This window comes from Balaenoptera musculus, chromosome 10 (assembly GCF_009873245.2).
Source record: "Balaenoptera musculus isolate JJ_BM4_2016_0621 chromosome 10, mBalMus1.pri.v3, whole genome shotgun sequence".
Lineage (NCBI taxonomy): Eukaryota > Metazoa > Chordata > Mammalia > Artiodactyla > Balaenopteridae > Balaenoptera > Balaenoptera musculus.
This window is the reverse complement of record NC_045794.1, coordinates 104,055,515-104,080,614: the sequence shown is the minus strand read 5'-3', so window position 1 is coordinate 104,080,614 and position 25,100 is coordinate 104,055,515. Positions and strand designations below refer to the sequence as shown.

Sequence of the window (25,100 nt, the reverse complement as noted above, 5' to 3'; positions counted from 1 at the left end):
CGCTGAGCTCGACAACCAGGGCCACTGACCACCTTCCATCCCCCAACCGCAGGACAGGGGCCTGAGAGACAGGGGGACACCCAGGAGCCGTGGGGGAGGCAGGGCGGCTCCCTGATCCCACAGGCCCGCAGCCAGCCCTGCTCCCGCAGCCAGCCCTGCTCCAGCAGCCAGCCCTGCTCCAGCAGCCAGCCCCAGGGGAACCCGGTTCCCTGAGACCCCAGAGCCTCAAAGTTCCAGGAGTTCTTTGGCAGCCTGGAAACTGCAGGGCGTCTGGCCAGAGGCCGGGCTGCAGCGTGAGCCTGCAGGCGGAAGCTGCGGGCTGTGCCCTGCCCACTGGGAGGGGCGGCACCTGCCGCAGGGAGCGAACTCACTCCGGACTCTCTCCTGCTTGTCTCTGGGGCTGAGCTGCGCCAGGAGGGCGAGGCACCCTGCTAGCCCTTGCCCGGCCGTCACTTCCCGCGTCCAGATGCTGGCTGGGCGAGCCCTCGCCTTCCTCTCCCTGACCTGGAGCGCTTACCAGAGCCTGGCCGTCCCCAGGGTCGCGGAATGTGGCCTCTCCTGTTCCCAGGTGAGCCCTGCCCCCCAGGCTCTCCTCTTGCCCTGGTTCCCCTCGGTGGGCACTAGCTGGCCCCACCCCAGCACAGGCCAGGGAAGCCGGCCCGGGGCAGTCGGTGGTGGGGGCCTGGGATCCCCACGAGGTGGTGGCCTGACCCCGCAGCGCCGCTCTGGGAAACGTTTGCCGGGAGCCTGAGGGGCAGGGGCGCTGATGCACCTGTGACCTGTCCCTCTCCGAGGAGCCACGTGGTGGGGGGCAGCCCGAGAGCCCCTCCTGCGTTCACAGACCCCGATTCATCATCCAGGGCGGCGTCCAGGCTTGTGTGGACGCTCCGCTAAGGAAATGCCGCGGACACCAAGCTAATCCTGGGTGGGAAGGAGCCGCGGGGCCAGGACGCGGCTCAGAAGTGGTGGTGTCCCGGAACTTTCACTGTCCCTGGGAGGCATCCCGTCCGGCAGCACCTGCCCGCAGAGTGTGCCCGCGTCCCGGGAGGTCCCCCAGTGCGAGACTGGCGGGCCGGGCCGCTGGGACAGGGGCTGGGGTGCACCCGTTATGTGCACCCCTCCAAGTGTGGGCACAGGAGGGACCTGGGGAGACGCACATAAAGCAAGAGTAGGTGGTGGTGACTGCTGAACAGAGGGCAGCCTGGCGTGCGGGCTCGTAGGCCTCTCGGGGGCAGTGGCCGGGCCCCCTGGGGGACACTTGGGGACACCCAGTTCCCAGTCAGGAGGAAAGGCAGCTCCGCGAGGCCTGCGAGTGCGTCCAGCAGAGGTTCCAGGGAGCTCACGGATAGACAGAGCGGGCTTGGGTGGCCGGGGGTCAGGCTGGGCTCAGATCCGAGGTGCAGGGACCCATGGAGGTGGGGGAGGTCCGTCTGGCTCCTGGTGGGAGCCGGTGGGTGCAGAGGAAACAGCTGGGCCCAGGTGGGAGGGGGTGGTGGCCTGGACCCTCCCCACGGAGATGGAGAACGGGATGGGGCCACTTTGGGGTGTACTTTGGAGGTGGAGCTGGCAGGGCAGGGGACCCTTGACCTTGAGGGAAGGAGAAATCCAAGATGGACCTTAAAGTGTGACTGTAGCCCCTGGGCCGGTGGAGGAGATGTTTCCTGTGATGTGGTCAGGGGGGCAAGGGTTCAGGGAGGAAACTCGTTTTTGAAATATGGGATTTGAGAAGCCCGTCAGACATGAGAACTGGTGTTGGTGCAGCTGGGTGTGGGATGGGACGGCCCCATGTTGAGATGGGCCCGGATGTGGGGAGGGCTGCGAGGAGGAGGAGGAGGAGGGATCCCGGGCAGAAGGAGGAGGGCCAGGCCAGGGGAGGGAGGCAGGGAGGGAGGGTCCCCCCACCCCGCCGCTGCCCCCCACGGGGAGGGCCAGGCCTGGGCCCCACTTTGGACTTGGCCATGGAGCTCCAGCCACTGTGGCACCCGTGGGATTACGGAAGGAGGGGCGGCGGAGAAGGGGACGACGGAGAGCCCGCGAGGCCCGGGGGGCTGCTGGCAGCTGAGGGAGGGGGTCGGAAAGGGAGAGTCACAGCTCGGGAGGAGGGGTCTGAACGGGAGGGGCTCAAGAGACCCAGGGCGGCGGGTGGGGCTGCCTCTGTGGGGCGAAGCCAGAGGACCGCTGGCACGGCTGGTGCCCCCCGCACCTGCATGGAGACCGCTGCAGCCCATCCTCCTCCAGGAGGGCTGTTCTGGGCCTTGGCAGGTCCTCAGTCGGGGCAGAGGGTGGGGCGGACAGGAGCAGAGGACCGCAGGGTGCCTCAGGGCAGAGAGGGGCGGCCGGGGCCCCTCCTGCAGCATGCGGGTCCCCGCCCTCCGCACCCAGTGGAGCCGCAGGGTCAGGGCCCAGACCCCACCCTCGGGTCCCTCCCCACAGACCCCCCCACGCCTGCCCCCCTGGGAAGCCCCAAGAAGCCCGACGGAAAACCCCAGAGGCGGGGAGCCACCACTTCTCCCTCCCGGCCCCGCCCCACAAAGGGCCTCAGGGCACCAGGCCAGCCTCTGCCGGGTCCCCACCCCCAGCTCCCAAGATGCCAGGGTCCCTGGGCACCGGAGTCCACAGGTACTCTCTGACCTCGACCTTCGCCCCCGCTGGTCCCCAAGGCGGGAGAGGGGTTGCGGGCACTGAAGGGCCAGCTACCAGACTGCGCCCACCCCCGCTCCACCGGAAACCCAGGGGCCACAGCTGCGTGGTCCTCAAGCACAGGGGCAGCAGGAGGTCCCCAGTGGGCGGGCAGTGACCCAGGGCCAGGACGCAGCTGCCCTCCAGCCCCTACCAGCTTGGGAGGGGGACGGGCTCGGGCCACAGGACGGAGGATGCCAGTGGGTGGCTCCAAGCATCTGGGGCTGTGTCAGGGAGTGAGGGTGGGCCAGGGCCCAAGCCGCTGCCCCCTGTCCACTCAGGGCTGCGGCCCAGGCCCAGCTGCTGCCCTGCCTTGCTCGGTCTGCCCCGCTCTCTCCACTGGCTCCTGGGCCCGCTGCACCGGGCTGCCCTGCCCCCTGCCCACCTGCCCAGTCACCTTCTGGGCGTGGCACCCAGGTGGGTGCAGCCCCTTAGTCCAGCAGAGCCCTCCTGCCACCCTGGGCCGGCCCCGGAGTCAGGCTCCTCACCCCTGAGGGCCGTGGGCAGGGCCGCAGGGTCCCCTCTGTGGGGTTTGTGCGGCTGGAGGCTTAAGGGGGCGAGTCGGCGTCTCGGGGAGATGTCGTGGTCAGAAGACAGGGTGGACGCGGGGTGACAGTTAAAAGGCTGGAGCGGAAAAGGCACCTGGGTGGAAACGGGCGAATCCCGGAGTCTGGGGCTCGCCCAAGAGTGACACCCACTTACCCGAGATGTTAACATAGGGCGTCACTGGGTAAACCTCAGTGCTATCTTTGCAACTTTTCTATACATCTAAAATTATTCCAAAATGAAAAGGCTATTTAGAAAGGGGGGTGGAGCTGGAGCTGGACCCACCATAGTGCCTGCCCTGCAAACCCAAGGCACAGGAGCAGACCCCCTTCGCCCCTCCACCTCCCCACTTGTGCCGGCAGGGTCTCTACCTCGGGCCCCCAGCTGTCGGAGCTCCCTGGGAGCCCCCAGAGGGCCCCACTGCGGTGGAGCTCGGGCCCAGGGCAGCGACCCTCCTGGCTTGTATTCTGCCGCTTCAGGTGCCCGTTCCCGGGCTCCCAGAACCCTGCTTGCCGACCCCATCCTCCCAAGCTTAGCGTGGAGCCCCTCGGCCCACCCACCAAAGTGGGGTCCACGGGCACGGCCCTGGCGCCTTCCCCCACCGAGCCTGTCTGAGCCTGGTCCCTGGTCCTTGGTCCCGACCCCGCGGGAAGCTGTCAGTCCAGCGGGAGAGGCAGTGTGCATGGGCTGATCCCTGCCCTTCCCCGAGGTCCCCAGGCCAGACCCAGCGAGGCCACCCCCGGCAGAGTCACAGCTCCCACTCTCCTGACCCCTCGGTTATCTTCCCACACACTTTTCAACAGCTGACATCAAATGTCATTTTCTGACGTCGTGCGGCTCCCCCGGCTCAGAGTGTCGGCTCCTCCAAGGCCGGGATCTTTGCCCATTTTCTTTTCTACCTGAAGCCCAGCACGCACCCAGCACGGGCACAAGGGGGCCGGGGGAGCTTCGGATGCCAGCATGGGAAGTCGGTGCGGTCAGGGAGTGGGGGGCCTGAAGGTCCACGGGGTCCAGGTCACACTGGGGCGGGGGACAAGAGGTGGCCAGGCTGACCTCTCACCCCCTCTCATTCTTCTGTCCCCAGGGCTTCACCTGCAAGAGCCGCATAAACCGTGAGTACATCTCAGGCCGCGGGGGACTCGCTGCCCTTCTGGTCCTCGGTCACCCTGCCCTCCCGGGAGCCAGGTCTGCCTGGCAGCCAGTCTCCCTCCTGTGCAGGAAGAGCTGCCACCACTGCCACCCCCCCTCACCTAGAAGAGCGCCGCCCGCCTTCCCTGCCCACCGCCTGGTGCAGGAGGGCAAGGGCCCCGTCAAGCCCAGATGTGGGCTTGCTGGATGTGGGAATCGTGCGTTCCTGTTTTAATGGAGTTTATTGCTTTGCAATAAATTTCTCTTATCACACTTTTTCATTTTTTCCCATTGTAAAACGATATCCCATTTTAAAAATAGCTTTACTGTCTTTGCAGACATTTTATATTTCATTAAAAGGGACATAAGAGATGCAAAATATATACGGAGGGAAGTTCAAATAAATCTAGCTCCAAAGCCCCCATATAGAAATAAATATTGTTTATATTAGGAAAACATTATTCTAGACATTTTTGTAGGCAAATATACTGTTCGTGGGATAAACAGATAACAAATATTTTATAAAGGTGAAATTACCTTATGCCATGTAAACTAAGTATTTTATTTAATTTGACTTGACTTTAATAGGAAAAACTAAAGAAATGGTTACACTTTAAATGTTTCTTCACCTCAAGAGGTGTTATTTCCTCGAGGACCCCTGCAAGGTTAAGGAGTGAGATTACGACACAGGCTGCTGACCCCCGAGCCGGGGACACGCCCCCACCCCAGGCAATACCCCCTGTTTTCCCCTCCTTTCTTCCATGTCTTTCCTCTCCTCCATCCTTATTTTAATTTTTCCTACACTCCGTCTGTGACATGCTTTCCGTCCTGGTCACACTTCGGCAGCTCCCTACAGACCCCCGGTTACTCAGGCTCCCTTCTCACTCTCTTTTGACCGCAGATCCATGGTGTTTCCCCCACGGAGCTGTGTGAGAGGGCTGGGTGTCAGGACGGCCCCGGGCCTGGCTGGGGAGACGGGGAACTCGGCAGGCGGGTCCTGGGGGCCGGGGAGAGGTGTGGGGAGGGGCCCTCGGCTTCTGGGGAGCCCTGGGGCCTCCACAGTCTCGTCCCTCCCCCTCCTTCCCCCGCATGCCAGTCGGAGCGGTGACAATACAGGACAATACAGGACACCCACCCGGCCTCCTTCTCTCCGGACTCGGGGAAGAGGGGGCTTGTCAAGAATTCTGAGGCAGAGTCATCCCACCAGCAGGGCTTCTGGGGAGCGGGGTCACCAGGCAAGGATACACCACGGCATCTGGGGTGGTGCTCTGGCCTGTGCCCGTGTGCTTTGCCTGCTGCGGGGGCCGTTCTCTGGCTTTGTGCCATCTGTGTGTTCTGGCAGTTATGGGGGAGGGATTTCGTGAGGCCACAGCTTCCCCAACCCCACTCCCGTCTCAGTCCGTGTGTCTCTGACGACGCTGAGACCTGTGTGGTCTCCTGCTGTGCCTGACCCGCCCTGGACCAGCGTGCCCTGGGCCACCGTGTGGAGGTAGGTGGTCACCCCGCGTCACAGAGAGTCCTTCCACTTTCTCAGTCTCAACCTCATGGTGTGAGTCACAGGTTTCAGTTTTGATGCAACCATGTTTACAAGCCACCCCCTTCATGGATTTTGTGGATTTGGGGGGATCTTTTAAGAAAGCCTTCCCAATCCTGAGGTCAGGGAGATTTTCTCCCTGTATTTCCTATATTTCTATATTAAAATTTTGTTTTTCAGATTTAGGTCTTTGATTCATCTAGAATGTATCTCTGTGTATGGTGTGAGGTAGGAACCCAACTGTGATCTTTTGCTACCTGGAAATCCGGCTGTGGCCACACCACGTACTGGACGCCCCCCACCCTGTCAGATTTCCACGCCGTGTGCACGGTTCCCTGACCCACCCCTATCCCTGAGCAGGGTCACACTGTCTGAGTCCATATGGAGCTCAGCTAGATACTGATTTCTGGTAGGGCAAGCCCCTCTGGTTCCTTTCTTTCCTAAATTGTCCTGGGAGATGATGGTGTGGTTGTAGCTTCCCTGAATCCTCAGACCCAAGAGCAAGGAGGATGTAAAACACAAGTGGGGTCCACGCTCCCAGACCCCAGAGATGAGCACCAGAGCCCCAGGCAGGAGAATCAGCGGGGTCTGTGCAGCAGGGGGTGGAGGGGTGTCTGAACCCCACAGACGGTGAGAATCGCTGGGAAGCACATGACCCCGTGAGGGGCCGCCCACCACTGCGGCAGGTGGGTGCAGGGACCCCTTGGGAGACGGCCCTGCACGGAGAAGCTCGGAGTGGCATCAAGCACAACAGAGGCAAGAAAAGAGCAGCTTCAGGTAGACGAAGGCAAGCAGGAAAGAGCTAAGAAACTGAACAGCGATCCACCCTATTTTTAAACAGTACCCAAAAGTGACAGCAGAGGGAGCTCTGTGCAGTCAGGAAAGCAGAACCAAGTCTGCTAAGAGCTCTGGGAAACTGAATCCGCGTAAATGTGGGCAAGGGGAGACTGTCAAGGGCAAGTTCCAGACGAGTTATGATAATGAAAAAGAAAATAAGGAATAGAATAATGTGCCGACAGGCCAAGGAAGTGCACCAGAAGAGCATCCTGAAAACCCACAAGTGTAACATTTCATTTCAAAATGGCTTAGAATATTCAAGAAAATGATACAAGACGTTAAAGAACGATATGAACAAAATTAGAAATGTTCGGAAATGAGGTGACTAGAAATAAAGGAGAAAATCATTGTATAAATGAAGACTGCGTTGGAAGTAGTGAATAGACCTAATATTAAATGCCTTGAGAGAAATAGCAGGTGAAAAGGAGATGTTTTTAAAAATCAAAAAGCAATGTCCTACTGTATAGCACAGGGAACTATTCAACATTCTGTGATAAATCATAATGGAAAAGAATATTTTTAAAAAAGAATGTATCTATACGTATAACTGAATCACTTTGCTATTCAGAAGAAATTAACACAACATTGTAAATCAACTATATTTCAACTTAAAAAAAGAATACGAGTAAAATTTGAAAGGAAAAAAATCAAAAAGAAATGTAAAAAGAGATAAAATGATGTGTGAATAATGGTAAATGTTACAGATAGGCAAAGAATGTCCAGAAGGCAGATGATATGAGACCCTAAAGAAAACCAAAGCAGCAGAACAAACACTAAAAACTACAGTTCAAGGAGAACAAACATTTTTTTTCTTGACAGAAGATATTGAAAAGGCAAACCATGAACCCGAGAATATCAGTCCTGGATACCACATCAAAACTTATTCTAGTAAAATGGCTGGATTTTAAAGAGAAAGAGAAAAATCTTTGGGCCTCTCGGCAAAAAGAGCTTTACAATTTATAATGGAAAGAAAGGTATATCAGACTTTTCAAAGAGCGACATTTTAACGCTAGAAGAAAATGGACAGCAAAACTATAATGCAGCTATGGTGCATAGAGACACAATACTGTATTATAATCACCAAACTTGCTAAGAGGCTAGATTTTAATTATTCCACAAAAGAAGAAACGATAATTATGTAACTTGATGGGGTGCCTTTGCTACAATGACAATTATTACAACATATAAATGCATCAAATCAATATGTTGTACTCCTTCGATTTACACAATGTTATACGTCAAATATGTTTCCATAAAAGAAAACTGACCTTCAGGTATAAAGGTACAACAGGCAGGGACTCACGGACTATTGTCCCATGTCCCCTCCTGGGGACTCTCGGGGGAACAAGCCTCAGGCAGCCACACTACAGGAGGGTCAGATCAGAAACGGGTGAGAATTTAATACAGGGCTGTTTGCAAAACTGAGACTGCCTGTGGAAAAGGAGACAGTGTAGTATTCACAGCTGTACACTGATGGTGGAGACAGGGAACAGCTGTAAAAATGGGGAGAGACTGAGAAAAGTCTGTGCAAAGGCACGTTTCTGCTGTTTCCAGTCACCCCGATGGTTCGTGCTGTGACCCAGACTTGTGTATGGCGTGTGCAGTACAGCGAATGACAGTTAGGACATATTTTCATTCTATCCTCTCCTGTGTTCTTGAGAATCAAGCACGGAAGAAAGGAGATGCAGATGTCATGTAGAAAAGGTGCTGTAAAACCTTTACTCTGAATTGGTAACCTAAGTATGACCTCATGAGGTATTGCTTTAAATACGTTGCAGCTCTGCCCACAGAAAAATCCTAGAAACAATGACCAACTCATAGTCCTGAGCCTCCCTAGTGCTGTGGCCTTGAAATACCATTTTTCACCAAAATAAACCAGGCAGGGCTTCGGAGAGAAGCGACTGATTTCCAGTCTGGGGCAGAAAATGTACAAAAAGAGCCTGGGACATCTTGTCATTCCAGATGGAAGAAGCTCTCAAAGACGGTGGTGACAAGTCTGCAGTACACGGAGGCCAGAAGGAGCTCCCACTAGCCAAGAGGATATCGTTTGAGCTTCGAAAAAGAATAAGCACTGCAATGAATTGCAGCCCATACTTAAACCCATGCATTCTTAGCGATATTGTTTAAAGAAAAAAAAAAAAAGAATTGTTCGTCTCTGTGGATGACAGGGAACCAACTCATCTTGAAGATTGGGTAAATAAAGGGAAGGAATCAAGCCTTGATCGTGCCTTTCTTCTACAAATGCTCCCTTGGAACAATTACTCCAGCTAATAAATGGAAGCAAAACAATAGAATTATCATATCACCATTTTGCATCTCCCAGTGAATTGAACGTCCGTGACAGCTGGCATTAAACATGGCCAAGGTCCAGACAGGACACGAAGGCATTCAACACCAGGTCTAGTCCCGCCAGAGGCTCGACACTGAACTCTTTAAATCTTCAACCGGAATTTTTGATTGTAAGTTTCCTGAAAATTTCAGCAGGCATTTTCCGGTGTGTGTATTTTTCAACACCACCAAGCAATTAACTCAGCTCTGACACCATCTACCTGGAGAGAGCCTCAGTCCCCACAGGTGAAGGGCTCAGTCCCACAAGACACCCCCACTTCCGGTGCCAGTCAAAACTCCAGGTGTCACCAGTACTTCTGAGTGACTGGCTATAAATTGGAGACTCCCGCCACCTGCTCCTCAGGTTCAATTAATTTGCTTGAGCGGCTCACAGAACCCAGAGAAACATTTTACCTACTAGATTACCGGTTTATTATCAAAGGATATAAGTCAGGAAGAGCCAGATGGAGGAGACGCCCAGGATGAGGCATGGGGAAGGATGAGGAGTGTCCATGCGCTCTGACTTGTCATTTCCCCGTGTTCATCAACCCAGGAGCTCTCCGAACCCGTCCTTTTGGGTTTTTATGCAGGTTTCATTACATAGGCATGATTGATTAAATCATTGGCCATTGGTGATTGAACTCAACCTCCAGCCCCTCTCCCCTCCCCAGAGGTCTGGGGGTGGGACTGAAAGTTCCAACCCTCTAATCCCATGGTTGGTTCCCCTGGCAACCAGCCCCCATCCTTAGGTGCTTCTAAAAATCACCTCATTAACAAACTAGGTGTGGTTGAAACAAGTTTGTTATAGATAACAAAAGACACCTTTATCACTCATCATTTAGGAAATTCCAAGAGCTTTAGGAGCTCTGTACCAGAAATGGGGACCAAGACCAAATATATTTTTCTTAATATAAATCACAATATCACACGTTTTGCTTGGAATTACATTGAATTTATTGACCAATTTGAGTCAGAAATGACATCTTATCAGAGGTGAGTCTTCCAGCCATGAACATGGTATGCTTTCCATCTTTGAGGAAGTTAGGTCTTCCTCAAAGTATTTATTTATGCCCTTCAGAGGTTGAAGGATCCATGAATGGTTTTCTTATTTTATTACATTTTCTAGTTGGTGTTTGTTGGTGGAAAGCAATGCTAGTTTTGTATATTAATCTTGTATCCACACATTTGTTACACTTTCTTTGTTATTTCTAGTAGATTTCCCACTGAGTCTCTTAAGTTTTTGTATATAGATAATCACATACTCTGCAAATAATAACAGTTTATAACCTACGTTTGTTTTTGTCCTTGTGGAAGTGGCTCAAATCTCCAGGACAATGTTGAATGGGGAACCATTGTCTTAGTCCTGATATTAAATAGCAATGATTCCCAAAAACATACCATTAAGTATTAGGTTTATTGGGCGTTTGGAGGAGATGCCCTCCATCTAGACAAGGAAGTGTCTTTCTTTTCCTAGTTTGATAAACATTCTTTCATCATGAGTAGGTGTTGAATTTTATGAAAATTTTCTGTGTCTATAAAGATACTCATACAATTTTCCTCCTTTAATCTTTTTAATGAGGTGATAGATTGTCTAATGTTGACCACACCTGCAGTCCTAAAACAACTCCTATCTGGTCATGTTTAATATATTATTAAATCAATTTGCTAAAATTTTATTTAGGATTTTGCAGCTATATTCGTAAGTGGGGTCAGCTTATACTTTTACTTTTGTGTAAGCCTTAGAAAATTTAACCATCATCTCAGATATTGCCTCTGCCCCATCCTCTCCTTTCCTTCTGGAACCTTGATGGACACACCTCAGGCATTTCACGTCTTTCTTCCTATTTCTCAGTCTCCCTTCTGCGTTTTCCATCCTTTGTCTCTTTGCTGACTTCTGTATCATTCACTGTGATCTTTCTCCCACTAATTCTCTCTTCAGTGATGTCCAACCTGCTCTCCAAACCATGTATTACATTTTTAATGTCTGTTTCTGTGGGTTTTGTTTCTAGAAATTCTATTTGTTTCTTTCAAATGTGCTAGGTCCCTCTTCATAGTTTTTTTCCCCTGCACATATTTTCAAGCTTGTCCTTTTAGCAGGTTGGTCTGCAGTCTGTGTCCGACCTGTTGTAGCGCTCCATGGACCCATCCATGGCGCGTCTCTGCTGGTTCTTTCTCTTGGTGCTTTGTTTCCCCAGCAAGTTTGTTTATCTCTGAATATGTCTGCTCCAGGGAATTCCCCGGCGGTCCAGTGGTTAGGGCTTCGTGCTTTCACTGCCGAGAGCCCGGGTTCGATCCCTGGTTGGGGAACTAAAATCCCACAAGCCACGGGGTGTGGCCAAAAAAAAAAACTGTCTGCTCCATGCCCCTGAGAAATGATGCCTTCCCCGCAGCCTAGGATGTAGGCGCCTTCCCCCAGACCAGGTTCCCCTTTGTTTCTGAGTGGCACCCAGGAGTGACATATGGCTATCAGGACCGTTTCTAACTAAGTCATAGATTGAAGTTTCTTGGATCTTCCTGGGGGTGCAGACCAGGGCTGGGACCCAGCACCCAGGCCCACGGAGGCTGTGGGTTCTTCAGGAAGCTCCACTGCCCCCGCCCTCCCACCATGCCCCAGGATTCGGGGAGGGGGCAGGTTTCTCCTGATTCCACCCTCACCGTGACGGGGCAGCCCTGGGATCCCCTGGCCCCGGCCGCACACTTGGAGCCTTCAGCGTCCAGGCTGGGAGACGCCCAGGAACGCGGCTTCCTGTGCTCTGCGTCCCTCCGCCCTTCCTCAGGTTTTTTTTTTTTTTTTTTAATTAATTAATTTATTTATTTATTTTTGGCTGTCTTGGGTCTTCGTTTCTGTGCGAGGGCTCTCTCCCGTTGCGGCGAGCGGGGGCCACTCTTCATCGCGGTGCGCGGGCCTCTCACCATCGCGGCCTCTCCCGTTGCGGAGCACAGGCTCCAGACGCGCAGGCTCAGTAGTTGTGGCTCACGGGCCTAGTTGCTCCGCGGCATGTGGGATCCTCCCAGACCAGGGCTCGAACCCGTGTCCCCTGCATCGGCAGGCAGACTACCAACCACTGCGCCACCAGGGAAGCCCTTCCTCACGTTTTATACTGATGATCCTGATTCTTTATCAGCTTTCACAGGTTTTTAAGAAGTTTTTTTACATGTATGTTTTTTTCTCCAGCATTGTTAGTTGTTTTCAGTAGAATTGGTCCAAACAGCGCGGGCTACCGTAGGGTGGGAAATGGAACCCCCAAATTGTTTTTAAACAGACAGGAGTCCTTCTTTCTCCTGCTGCCCTCCCAACACGAATTTAAATTCACCACCGTGTTCTACCCATTCCTGTGTTCACTGTTCCTTTCGTAACCCACTTCTTCTTTTTGAGTTCATATTTCTCCTTTTTAAAATACAGTTGTCAGGTCTTCTTTTAGGAAGGCTCTGTGATAGTTCTAAATCTTTAAATAAGACCAAATATATTTACTTCTCCATAAGTATTTATGATGAGTTTTGGGTTCACAATTCTTTCCACACAGTAACAATGAATTATTTTCCCCATTTTGAACCACAAATAATTTAGTGTTTCTGCCTCGCTTTTTTTTTTTTTTTTTTGGGCCACGCTGCACGGCTTGCAGGATCTTAGTTCCCCAGGGATTGAACCCCAGCCCCTGCAGTGGAAGCACGGAGCCCTAACCACTGGACCGCCAGGGAAGTCCCCTGCCTCACTTTCTTCTATATACTCTCTCCTGTTTTGTGAGCTTAATTTGGGACAAGAGCCCGTTCTTATTTTTATTCATTTATTTACAACAAGCGACTTCTCCTTTGCATCCATTACACTTAACTATGTATTTCATCATTTACCATGGTCACCATGCTCTTCTATGGCTCTACCTTTTTTTTTTTCTGGCTTTAATCCTTTCCTTGCTTGGCTGGAATAGGTCTTTGTTTTTTTCCAGAAAAGGTCAAAAGTTGCAGACTTCTCATTTTCTGCATAGAGGAGGAAGTTTTCACACACATGAAGGACAGCTTAGATGGAGAGAGAATTCTAAAGCACAATCGCTTCTCTTGAGAAGGCTGCACACCAGGTTCTAAGGGTGACCTTCAGAGCAAGGAAGCGTCAGGCTTGGGGACGCAGTCCTCCTCAGCCCCCACGTTACGTGACTAACCCACCGGGCTTGACCACGAACCCCTGTGGCCAGACAGGGACTCAGCTGCCTCCTGCAGGTGGCCTCTCCTCCGATTCCAGCCACTACCCTGGGGTGTTGTCCCCCTCTGAGTCATCCATCTGACCCCACACCTTAGGTACATCAGCTCCAAGATGACAGTGGGCGAAGGATGCAGTTGGGGGCCAGGCCGGGGGCAGGCCATCATTTAGATCTCCCACCAACAGGGAAGATTTTATCACCAATGCTGTTTAGAACTGCCAGCACATGTTGATAAAAAAAGGCAGACCCACTACTCGCTGGTTTTATTATTTTTTAAATCTCCATCAGTCTGGGGGGAGGATGGTGGAAGCCTGCGGCCCCCTCCCCCAGTCTACCCCTCCTGCGTTGAAGACAGGCAGGCACCCATTTTATATTGCGTTGTTGGTTTCCTTATAATTGAATTTGGAAAGCTCTTTATAGATTCTGAACACAAGTTCCTTAGCAGGTGCATGATTTGCAAATATTTCCCCCCAATCTCTGACTTGTCTTTTCACTCCTTACCAGGGTCTTTCAAAGAGCAGAAGTTTTAAAGTTTGATGAAATCCAATTTATTCATTTTTTTCTCTTATGGGTCACGGTTTCAGTGTTGTATCTAAGAATTTTTTGCCTTACCTAAGGTCACAGAGATTTTTATTGAATAAAAATGTGTTTTCTTTTAATAGTTTTAGGTTTTACATTGAGGTTGACAGTCCATTTTAGGTGAACTTTGTATGTTGTGAAAGGTGTGGACTGAAGCGCATTGTTTTGCCTGGGGACACCCAGTTGATCTAGCACCATTTGCTGAAAAGACTACCCTTTTCCCGCTGAGTTCCCAGCATGTTTGCTGAGAATCAGTCATGCATATGTGGGCAGGGATACGATGCTAGGCTGGTGGGGTTTGTTTCTCAGTCCTGGAAGGTCTTTGTCCCCATCATCTTCTCACTTGTATTGCTCCCAAAAAGAATTCTGCACCTTCCTTACCTTGGTTCCTCTGTACATCACATGTCTTTTTTTCCTCCGGTGGCTTTTACAGTTTTCTCTTTACCACTGGCTTTGAGCAAACTGATCCTGGTGTGCCTTGTAATTTCTTCATATTTCTTATCATTCATCAGGCTTCTTGGATCTGTGAGTTTATAGTTCTCACCAAGTTTGAAATTTTTCTATCATTTTTTCAAGTTTTTTTCATTTCCCCATTCCTTCTGGGACCCTAACTACACATACATTAGGTCACTTGAAGTTGTCCTACAGCTCCCCAATGCTCTGTTCTATTATTTCCTCACCATTGTCACCACCACCTTCACCATCATCATTACCACCACCATCATTCTCATTATCATCACCATCATCATCACTGTTACCATCATCATTATCACCTCATCATCACCATCATCATCATCACCACCACCACCATCACCATCATCACCATCACCATCACCACCACCACCATCATCACCATCACCACCACCATCATCACCACCATCATCACCATCACCATCATCACCATCACCATCATCACCATCATCACCATCACCATCACCATCATCATCACCACCATCATCATCATCATCATCATCATCACCACCATCATCATCACCATCATCATCACCACCATCACCATCACCATCACCATCATCACCACCATCATCATCATCACCATCATCACCATCATCACCATCATTATTATCATTATCATCATCACCATCATCATCATCACCACCACCACCATCACCATCATCACCATCACCATCACCACCACCACCATCATCACCATCACCACCACCATCATCACCACCATCATCACCATCACCATCATCACCATCACCATCATCACCATCATCACCATCACCATCACCATCATCATCACCACCATCATCATCATCATCATCATCATCACCACCATCATCATCACCATCATCATCACCACCATCACCATCACCATCACCATCATCACCACCATCATCATCATCACCATCATCACCATCATCACCATCATTATTATCATTATCATCATCACCATCATCATCAACACACCTTCACCATCACCACAGTCCCTCTCCACCTACTTTTGGATGTTTTCTGTTGCTATGTCCAGTTCTCCAGTGGTTTTTTTCCAATGGCTAATCTGTTATTAAACCAGCTGTTGTATTTTTCATCTCAGACACTGTAGTCTTCATCCCTAGAGGTTGGATTTGGGGTTTTTTTTTTAAATATCTTTCATGTCTACAATTAACTTCTTGAACATGTGGAATACAGTTATAATAACTGTTTTAATGTTCTTGTCTACTAATTCTAATATCTCTGTCAGTTTTATTTGATTTTTCTCCTCATTCTGGGTTATGTTTTCCTGATTCTTTGCATGGCTTGTAATTTTCTATTATATGGTAGACATGGTGATTTTTACCTGTTGTGTGCCGGATATATACTTTTATCCTTACAAATATTCTTGAGCCTTTTCTGGAATACAGTTAAGTTGCTTAGAAACAGGTTAACCTTTTGGGGGTCTTTCTTTCAAGACTTGTTAGGCAAGGCCAGAGCAGTGCTCCGTCTAAGGCTAGTTATTCTCCTGCAGAAGCAAGACTCTTGCATACAGGGTACCCGGGGCCCCGTGAATCACGAAGCCCCCAGTCTCGCTGGGAATGGGGATAGTCTTGGCCCCGGGTGCGGACGGGACGCTGTCCCCGCAAACCCCCTGGGCTTCTTCTCTGCCTGCAGCTCCTCACATCCATGCACTCATCCGGGCTCTGCCGAACACTCATTCCCCTGCTCCCTCTGCACCACCCCTCCTCCTGTGCTCATCCTGCAAGCTCTGGCCACTTCCATCTGCCCCATTTCTCCACTTTGGGAGGGTGCCAGGGGTCCCAAATATCCCCTCCCTCTGCCACCGCCTGGACGCGCTCTCAGGACAGCAGGGCACTCGTTGGGCTCCCCGGTTTGTCCCCATCCCTCGGGCATCGCCGTCCTGTGCTTCCTCACGTCCAGTGTCTTGAGACTGTATTTCGTCTGGTTTCCAGGCTGCTTCAGGCTTGAGGGAAAATCTGATCCCTGTGACTCCATCTTGGCCACAGCGGGATCCACAGCGCTGGGTTTCTTTCCCAGGAACATTTCAGGCCTCATAGTTCCTGCTGCCTCTTTGAGTTGTTTCTGATACGGTCCAGTCGGGACTCTGCTGAGCGACGGGCCAGCGCGTCCGTCTGTGTCTCAGCCGCGGTGCCTCTGTGCCTCCTTCTCCAAGGTCTCGGTGGTCAGCCGCCGTGGATCCCTCATTCCTGCTCCACTTTCTCTGCAGCGAGGAAGCCTTTGGTGCGCCCTCGGCCTCTGCTTCCCCCCCATCACGTGCATTCAACAGTTCCACCTGGCCCCACCCGTGTCCCCTCTCCTCCTGGCGTTTTTGTCCTTTACTTCCCCTTGACTGTCAGCCCAAGAAGCTGGTCTTCCTGATATGCTCCCGGCGTTTGCCTGGGGCCCGGGCCCCCTGGAGGCACCCCTGAGCACACACCTCCCCTTCCTGGGCGCACTGTCCCGCCCGGGGTTACTCCCCAGTCTGACATGTCACCAGGCGTGAACGCCACAGTCCTGAGTGCAGCAGAGAACCGGGGCTGCCAACTCCATGGGGCGCGGGCCCCCCTGGGGTGTCATGGCTCCCGTGGAACCAACACCCCTCCCCGAACTTGAAGCGTCCGCCTGCAAATCTGGCAGAGCCAAGGCCGAAAATACTGCTCAGCCCCAGCGCCTGAACGTGAGAGCCCAGCTCCCTGCACAGCACTTGGTCCGGCCGCAGTTTCCGGTGCCCTGACCGAGGCCGTCGGGGCCAGGCCCAGCTGGGCCAGTGCAGCCGCCTGCCTGCGGTCAGGGCCTTAGGCGGCAGTGCCCTTGAGGTCAGGCCCCACGTGCCCCCAGCAGACCTTTGCTGTCGCCCATCTTTGTTGTCCGTGGGGCCTGCCAGCTTGCCGAGGGGGGCTCCTCTGCCCCCTTGCTGGCCAGGCGGGGGCCCACTCCTGGCGCCCAGCGGCCATCTCTGAGCGTGGCTCAGGGTGGCCCACCACTCACCGGGGGCCTGGTTCCCTGACTGCCCTGGGGCAAGTAGGGAGGACCCTCCCCCCGACTGTGCAGCCCCAGAGCCCCCCTCCCCCACCCCCACCCAACCACCCAAAGAGCCTTATCCAGGCCCTGGGAACCGTGGTACTCACCCTCCTTCTCCCCTCCCCAGGAAACATTTTCAACAGCTTCTGCCGGGAGCCCCCCACGTCCATGTCCGGGTCCGTCCTGGAGGCCCTGACCCTCTCCACTGCCATGAAGTGTGCCCCCTCCGACGGCTGCTCCCTGCTTCTGCACGTCAATGCCTCTCTCACACTGCGCGGTGACTGTGACGGCGGTGACACCCCGGAAGTGGGGTGGTGGGCTCAGGGCTCCTTTAATCCCCATGACAACCCGGGGGTGGGGTGGGCCAGGGAGACCCTGCTAAGTGCCCTTCACAGAGGAGGGGAGGGAAGGGCTCTGACAGCCCTGCCGGCCCCTCCCTCCACCCAGAGGGCCTGCGGGGCCTGGAGGCCTGCTCCATGAGCCTGGACACCCAGGAGACACAGTGCCAGAGCGTGCGGGTCCCCAGGGCCTCCCGCCGGCTGCAGGTGGGGCAGCAGGTGAGACCAGGGTCTGACCCGGACTTGCGGGTCCAGCCCCAAGCCGGTGCCGGGCAGCTGCACCTGTCCCCTGGCCTGCTCCCGGCTGCCCTCCCCTCTTGGCCACCTGATCCAAAGCCCGTCCTGGGGCTCTGCCACCCAAGGCCGAAGGAATGGGGGCCCCTCCTCCTCTGCCCCAGACCCTGGGTTCCAACTGTGCGGGGTGGAACTGGCCTGGCCAGGGGTGGGCGGACAGAGGCCCCAGCTCCACCAGCTCACACCCGTCCCTACGCAGCTCCAGGTGCACTTTGACTGCTTTGAGGTGAGCGTGGCCCAGAGCCTCTACGTCACCCTGAGGACTGTCCCCCACTTCTGCGGGGTCCAGCTGGGCCAGCGGTACCATGTGGAAGGTGGGCCGGCGTGGGCACAGCTGCCGTCCAGCTTCCAGGGGCTGATTCAGGGCGGGACTCACCCAGGGCAGGGGGCAGGGCCCCACGCTGGTCAGCTCCCAGCACGTGCATTTGGCTTAATTCAGCGTCTCCGTCTCCGTTTCCCTGGAGAGGAAGGCCTCCTGGAAACCACACGGGCAGAGGCCCAGGTCGGGGGCAGCCCCTGGTGCAGAGCGGGCTGGGCCCAACGCTGCCTCTGTCATTCGCAGACTGCGCAGACGAGGACGTGGCGAGGAACGTGCCCGACTGCTTTGGTGAGGCCCCCTCCCCAGGTGGGACCTGGGCCCCATCGCTCCTGGGAAGACTCTCAGGTGGTGGCAGGCACCCACGGGCCTCCCACTGGGATCTTCTGCCCTCCCCACTCGGGAAATCATGATGGGTCCTCAGGTGGGCGACTCCCAAAATGCCTGGGTCTGGCAGGGGTCACCACTTGGAGGCTGTCAGCACAGGTGGAGTCCTGTGCCTGGTGACCTCTGGCCCCAGCGTGACCTCACCTGCTGCCCTCCTACAGCTGGGAAGCTCTCCTACTGGGTGGACCGCAGCCGCAAGGTCGTTCTGGTACAGGTGCCAGAGTCAGGGGGCCCCGACTACTACGTGCGGCTCTGCCTCAAGTGGTTCACCTGCGAGGACGTGGGCGCCCCGGTGCGAGTGAGCCCCAGCCCCGGCCCCGCCCCCTGGCCCCAACCCCGCCCATGCTGGCCCAGGCCCCGCCCAGGCCCCGCCCACACCTCTGGTCCTCCCTTGCTGCCCGCCCACGGTGCCTTCACTCCCCTGCAGGTGACAGCGAACAGGGTCTCCCAGAGGGTCTCTCTGCCCTACAAGCAAGAGTTGTCGTGCCTGTGCCTTGAGGTCAGTAAGGATGTGGCCTTGACAGCCCAGCTGGGAGTGGACAAAAGGATGGGCAGACCCTGCGCTGACCCCAGTCCTTCCCGCAGGGCTGGCCTGCGACGCCTGACGCCGTGCGGATCCAGACCTGCCCCTTCAAAGATGGCAAGTGCCCTATGGTGCCAGGGGAAAGGAGGGGGAAGCGAGGAGAGAAGGGTGGGAGATGGGCGGGTCAGAGGTGCCCAGCAGGGTAGGGGCTGGCCTGTCCAGCTGGGATGGCTGACTCGAGGGGGGGTGAGACGGGGGGCAGGCCCAGCCTCAGCCCTTGAGCCTGCTTCGGACAGCAGGCAGCCAAAAGTGTGTTCCAGGCAAGCCGTCCAAGGTGGCAGAGCCTGTGCGTGGACGTGAGCGTGCACGAGAGCGCGTGTCAGCCAGTGCACAAGCACGCACGTGTCACAGCCAGGCCACCTGGAAGAGCCAAGGCTGCCGGGAGGGGCTCCCGGAGGGGTGCGGGGTGCTCTTGGCTCTGCTCAGCGACACAGCACACACACACAGACTCGGGCCAGGGCCCAGAGACCCTGAGAGAAGGCACCTGAGTCCCGGACCCAGCCCGATGGTTACTCTAGCAGGTGCTCAGTCCCGTGGCCCATTGGCAGCTGGGGTAGTGCCAGCTGACGCCAGCCCTGGGGGAGGGTCCCTGCAGACACGGAGACCCTGTGGGACGCCGTCCACTACCACCCGGGGAGCCAGGCGCTGAGCTGGGAGCCTGCCTGTCCCATGAGCGGCCGTGTGAGTCTGTGCTGGCGCCCAGGCCCAGGGCCCCAGTGCCTGGAGCTGGAGCACTCCGGCCGGCCCGCACACAGCAGGGTGAGTGCCCCCCAGCAGGGATGGGGCGGGGGCGGGCGGCCAGGGCCCTGACGTGAGCGCCCCTCAGGTGCAGTACCCTCTCGTGGACACCCAGCCGCAGCTCTGCCTGAAGGTGAGTGCGCCGGTCCACAGCCCGCCTCGCGCACTAGCAGGGCTTGGGGAGGGGCCGAGGAGCCAGGGGAGGGGCCCCGGGCACTGGGGCAAGGGGCCCGCGGCCACGTGTCCCCCTGTGCCTTGCCCAGCCCTGGGGCCCAGCTACTCAGTGGCCCCTCTGACCCCCTCCTGGTCCGACGGGGGCGGGGCGGGGGTAGTGTAACCGGTCCCAGAGGGCCACGAAGGAGGCCCGCCTGTCCCGGGCCCCCCGTCCCTGCACACACGGCCACACCCCGTCCCTCGGCCTCCCTGCAGTTCTCCACGAGCCTGGGCTTCCCGGTGAGGTGCCCTTTTGAGCAGCCGCGCTTCCCAGGTGAGCCCTCCGCGGGGCGGGAGGGAGGCCGGCTGGGGCCTTCGCAGGGTGGCCGCAGCAAAGAAGGCCCTCTTCTTTGCTTGTGTAAATGCCTCTTGGTCCGGGGGGCAAGACGACAGGGTGCTGGTCACTTGTGGGGTGGCGTGCTGGGCCTCACCCCTGCCCCCCGCAGCCTGGAAGATGACCGTCCAGCTGGCACCCACTCCGGGCCACCTCCGGGTGGCCTTCTTCTCGCCCAGCCCTGCCCGCTTCCAGGTGTGCCTGTGTCACCGAGGGAAGACGTGGCCCCCCGCGTGCCGCCGAGTGCTCCAGGCCACCCCCACCCCTGCGGTGAGCTGGGTGTGGTGGGCACCGTCTTGGGGACCTGGGGGGGGGGCGGTGCTGACCCCTTCACTTCCCCGCAGTCCCCAAGCCAGTCCTGGCGGGGAGGGTGCTGAGAGGGCTGGCTCGAGGGCTCCGCAGGGACGCAGAGGAGCCTGGTCTGCACCCCCGCTGCCCGTGACCTACCCCGCTCCCGCCCAGGGCGACCCCACAGAGGACCCTGCAGTGGCCTTTGTGGACATTCCCGGGGACCAGGCCTGTGCACCCGGCACCTGCATCCAGGTGGGTGGTGCTGTCCTGCCCACCTCCTCCACTCCCAGACCTCAGGGGGGCCCTGGCCTGCCCCGGCGGCCCCTCCAGCCACACAGTCCCTCCAGCCGGTGCCTCTGGGGAATGCGGGCGGGTGCAGGGAGCTGCTGCAGGCTGTGCTGACCCGCTCTCGCTGCCCCCGACCCCCGGCCTGCAGGGCAGGAGGACCGACGTCCAGTTCTCCGCCCCGCAGCAGCTGTGCGACCTCCAGTGCGGTGAGCGCCGGGGCCAGGCCTCAGCCAGAGGGGGCAGGGAGGACAGGCCCTCGGGGGCTGCAAGAGGCCCAGGGCTGGACCCCAGACTGGCCCCTGGCAGCCTCGTCTCCCATGTCGGAGTGGGCGCACTGGGGCTTGGCGGGGGACAGAGGGGCCACCCGCCTCGGAGTCAGGCCAGGCCAGCCCGGCCCCGCCCTGACTTGGGCGGTCAAGGCCCCCCCAGGGCCTCCAAGCGCCCAGCCGGGTCCCGCCGTGTCAGGTGTGCTGCGCCCTCCTCCCTGAGTGCGCCGGCCCCAGTCAGGGCTCTGGTTCCCACCGTGCAGGAGCTCCATGTCCCCAGCCCACCCTTCGCCCAGCCAGCCACCGAGGTCCAGACTCCTGGGCCCTCAGGCCCGGCAGGAGACAGAGCTAAGCCTAACCCTGCAGGGCCTGGGTGTGGCCCAGCAGGGTGGCTCCTGCCGGAGGCGGGGGTGGGGGGTGGGGGGGGAAGGTGGGGGGGGGAGGCGGGAGGGGTGACACCAGCGCAGGGTGAGTGAGGGGCGGGCACAGCCACCTGCAAGCACAGAGCCTCTCCTGGTAGCTGTGGAGGGTGGACCCCCTGGTCGCGGGGGGAGCATTCCGGCGCCCAGGGCTCTCGCAGCCCTTTCCGCAGATGGGCAGCTGGGCAGGTCTTGAACGGCCTCTGAACTCAGCTGAGTCACAGCCATTCCAGGGCAGCCCCAGTCATGCCCGCCTTGCCCCGGGACCTGCGGAGGCTCCTCACACCTGTACCCCCCGACTGCCCCCCACTCCCTGCCCCAGCAGAGCTTCTCAGCCGAGTCTGGGTCCCATTCCCCAGCAAAGGTCACCTCCAGCAGATCACAGGTCAAAGGCGCGACGGTCACCCCTAGGGGCCTCGTGTCTGGACTGGGGCTCTAATACCTGCCAGCCAGGTGGCCTGGTGGCTGGCCTGGGGCCACGGCTGGAGCCCCAGTGTTGTGCTGGGCGAGTCCCAGAGCCCCAGGAAGCAGTGAGAGTGACTGCGCCCAGCTCAAGTGGTGGGCACCTGGGGGGCACACTGCCCTTGGGGTCTGGGCGGACTCCCCCGGAGACGGGACACTTGCCTGCTGCACGGGCACGGGCTCGGCTGGACTGGGCAGTGCGCCCTGAGCGACTGGGGTCTCGGATCCCTCTCCTTCCTTCCACCGCACAGTCAGGGCTGGGCTGGGGGCGGCTGTGCCCCCAGACAAGGGTGGCACTGGGCCACCTGAGCCAGACCCCCACTCCTGTCTCCCCAGCTGCCACCCAGGGGACAGCAGCCTAAGGCCAGGTGTCTCACCAAGAAGAAGCAAGTTCCAGGGCCTGATTGCTGGGATGTGGTGAGGGGGCAGCTCACGCCTGGGCATGCCAAGCCTCTGACTGTGAAGGCTAGGCCTCAGAGCAGGTGGGGCGGGTCTCACCTGGGCCCAGACCGTGGCACCTATGTGCCTCAGCTCTTCAGAGGCCTGCGGCTCCCGGGGACCCTTGGGCCATGCCGGGGCTTCCAGTCAAAGGACCTTCAGCCCCTCTGAACCCCCTGAGTGGGGGCCAAGAGAACGGCTGGGTGGGATGCGCCCTTCCCCGGATGGCCCAGCCCCTGACCTGCCCCGTCGCAGCGTGGTCCCGGTTCCCTCTGGACAGCTGGGGGCAACGGCCTGCATCCCTGGTCCTGAGGACGAGGTTCTCTGGAGTGCAGAGTGTGCCCGCACCCCTTCTGTAGTTGGCCAGGTCTGGGGGCCAGGACACACCCACAATGGCTGAGCTCCACATACCGGGTGGCCCCCTGCTGCCCAGGCTGGGCCTTCACTGGCCCCCCAGGCTCCCTCACACAGCTCCCCCTCGACCCTTCAAAGACTCCGCTAAGAGCTCGAGGGAGCCCACGGCCCGAACACCACCCTGCACCAGCCCCCCGCAGAGCTCAGACCACCCTCCACTCCCCAGGCCCCCTGCGAGGCCAGTCCAGTGAGGGCTGGCCGCTTCCATCGGCCTCAGGGGCCACGTGCCAGGACGAGCCATTCTCAGATGGTCACACTCCCTGAGGGCCACTATGTGCCATCTGTGCTCAAGGACCACAGGGGGACCCTTGACCCTGCAGCGTCACTTCCGTGTCCCAGGCCAGGGGTCACCCAGCAGTTGGCCGGCTGGGTCTGCCCTCCCAGGACCTTCCTGCCGGCTCACAAGGACCACCGGGCCACGCCTCCCGAGCTGTGTCTGGAGTCACCTCCACGAGACCACGGTGCATCCAGGCCCCGCCCTGGATGTCAGCTGCGCTGCATCTGCAAATGCACCCCTACCCCCAGGCCCTGGCTGGGCTGTCCCTCCTTCAGCCGGACACAGGCCACCGGGCCTTCTCCTCATCCCTCCCTCAACGGGGCCTGCTGCCCCCAGCCGACTAGGGGGGCGGGCAAAGCCAGCATGGCCCCTCGCTCAGTAAACACTTGTCCACCTGGCTCGCCTCTTTCCTTGAGGACAGAGGTGGGGTCTGCAGGGCAAGGTGGCCCTTAGGGTGGGGGTGGGAGGGCCACGGGCCTGGGTATACCTCCTAAAACGGGATGGAGGTCATGACTGCAGCTGGGGCGAGGGTGGAGCCACGGACACAGGTGGACCCTGCCACCCTCCACCACGTACAGCCCCGCCTGTATAGGAGGACATCCCCAGGCTAGGAACGCCAACAGCCCCACGGCCGCCCCCGTGAGTGCGGGGAGAGTGGCGCCCACGGGTGGGTCAGGGCCGCCCCGCGCCCACTCAGCCCGCAGGCCCGCCCCCTGATGATTGGCAGGGGCTGCACCACCCCTCAAACCCCAGGCTCCCACTCCCCTACCCCAGCCAGGCCCGGTCCCCCGCCCACGGGCTGGGGCTTTGGGCTCATGCGAGTACTCCTGGCGGTCCTCTGGAGACCCCTGTCTGCCCCAGGTGTCCCCTCCCCATCAAGGCACACGGGAAGGTGGGGGACCAAGGTCCCAGCTCTGGCTGAGGCCCCCTCTCCCCGTGCCACAAGTTCCTGCTTCCCATGCCTGGACCATCCAGGGGTCCCCTGGTCCATGCACAGAGACCCCGGCCGGGACCCAGGGCCACCCCAGGAATCCTTGCCCGCCTGGAGGTGGGATGGCAGACTTGCTGGCGGGGCTTGCGGGGAACTGACCAGATGCAGGTTCCCCCAAGACTTCTCAGCAGCCCTGGCCACCCCAGATGGCGGAAACAGAGGCCCACACAGAGGCAATGGCCGTGCTCCTCTCCAGGACTAAGGATGTGCAGAGCTACAGGGGATGGGGAGGGGAGGGACACGCTCCGGTCCCAGCTGCCCCGCTGTCCAGTGTGTGCTGCCACCAAGTGGTGGTGGCACTCAGCACCCGGTTCTGAGCTGGACCTTACATCCCGCCTCCACATCAGGATGGAACCGCACCCAGAGCCCCATGGCCCAGCAGGCCCACTGCCTTGGCCATGGACCAAGCAAGACTGGCCCCCCCCCACCCCCGCCAAGCAGGAAACCCCATCCCCACCCCTGCCCAGGAGAAACGTGCTGATGCACTCAGGCCCCGGATGAGGGATGACTAGGGTCACCCCCGCCAGGGCTCACAGCTTAACTGGGATGAGCCTTTGGACATCTGTGCATTCACTCATTCATTCCTTAGCAGGTTCTGAGCACCCACTGGGTGCCACCCTGCCCCAGCACTAATAACAAACGGCACTGGCCCCGGAGCTGGGGACAATGCCTGGGTCTGCCCTGAACTGCGGGGCTTCTCAGGTCAGGATTTTCAGCCCTAAACCCCAGGCAAACAGGGCCATCGGT

At 57.5% G+C, this 25,100-nt stretch overlaps 1 protein-coding gene across 1 annotated transcript; it reads left to right on the top strand.

Moving 5' to 3' along the window:
* The first annotated feature begins 466 nt into the window (after window positions 1–466).
* Window positions 467–23,706, top strand: IL17REL (interleukin 17 receptor E like). Its single transcript, XM_036867493.1, has 18 exons — window positions 467–568; window positions 4,310–4,337; window positions 17,432–17,581; window positions 17,752–17,861; window positions 18,136–18,250; window positions 18,499–18,543; window positions 18,801–18,937; window positions 19,067–19,138; window positions 19,225–19,279; window positions 19,818–19,981; window positions 20,049–20,093; window positions 20,390–20,447; window positions 20,620–20,786; window positions 20,970–21,050; window positions 21,235–21,551; window positions 22,570–22,650; window positions 22,765–23,038; window positions 23,425–23,706. The coding sequence occupies exons 1-18, from the start codon at window positions 467–469 to the stop codon at window positions 23,704–23,706; spliced, it is 2,283 nt and encodes a 760-aa protein (XP_036723388.1).
* Window positions 23,707–25,100: the final 1,394 nt, after the last annotated feature.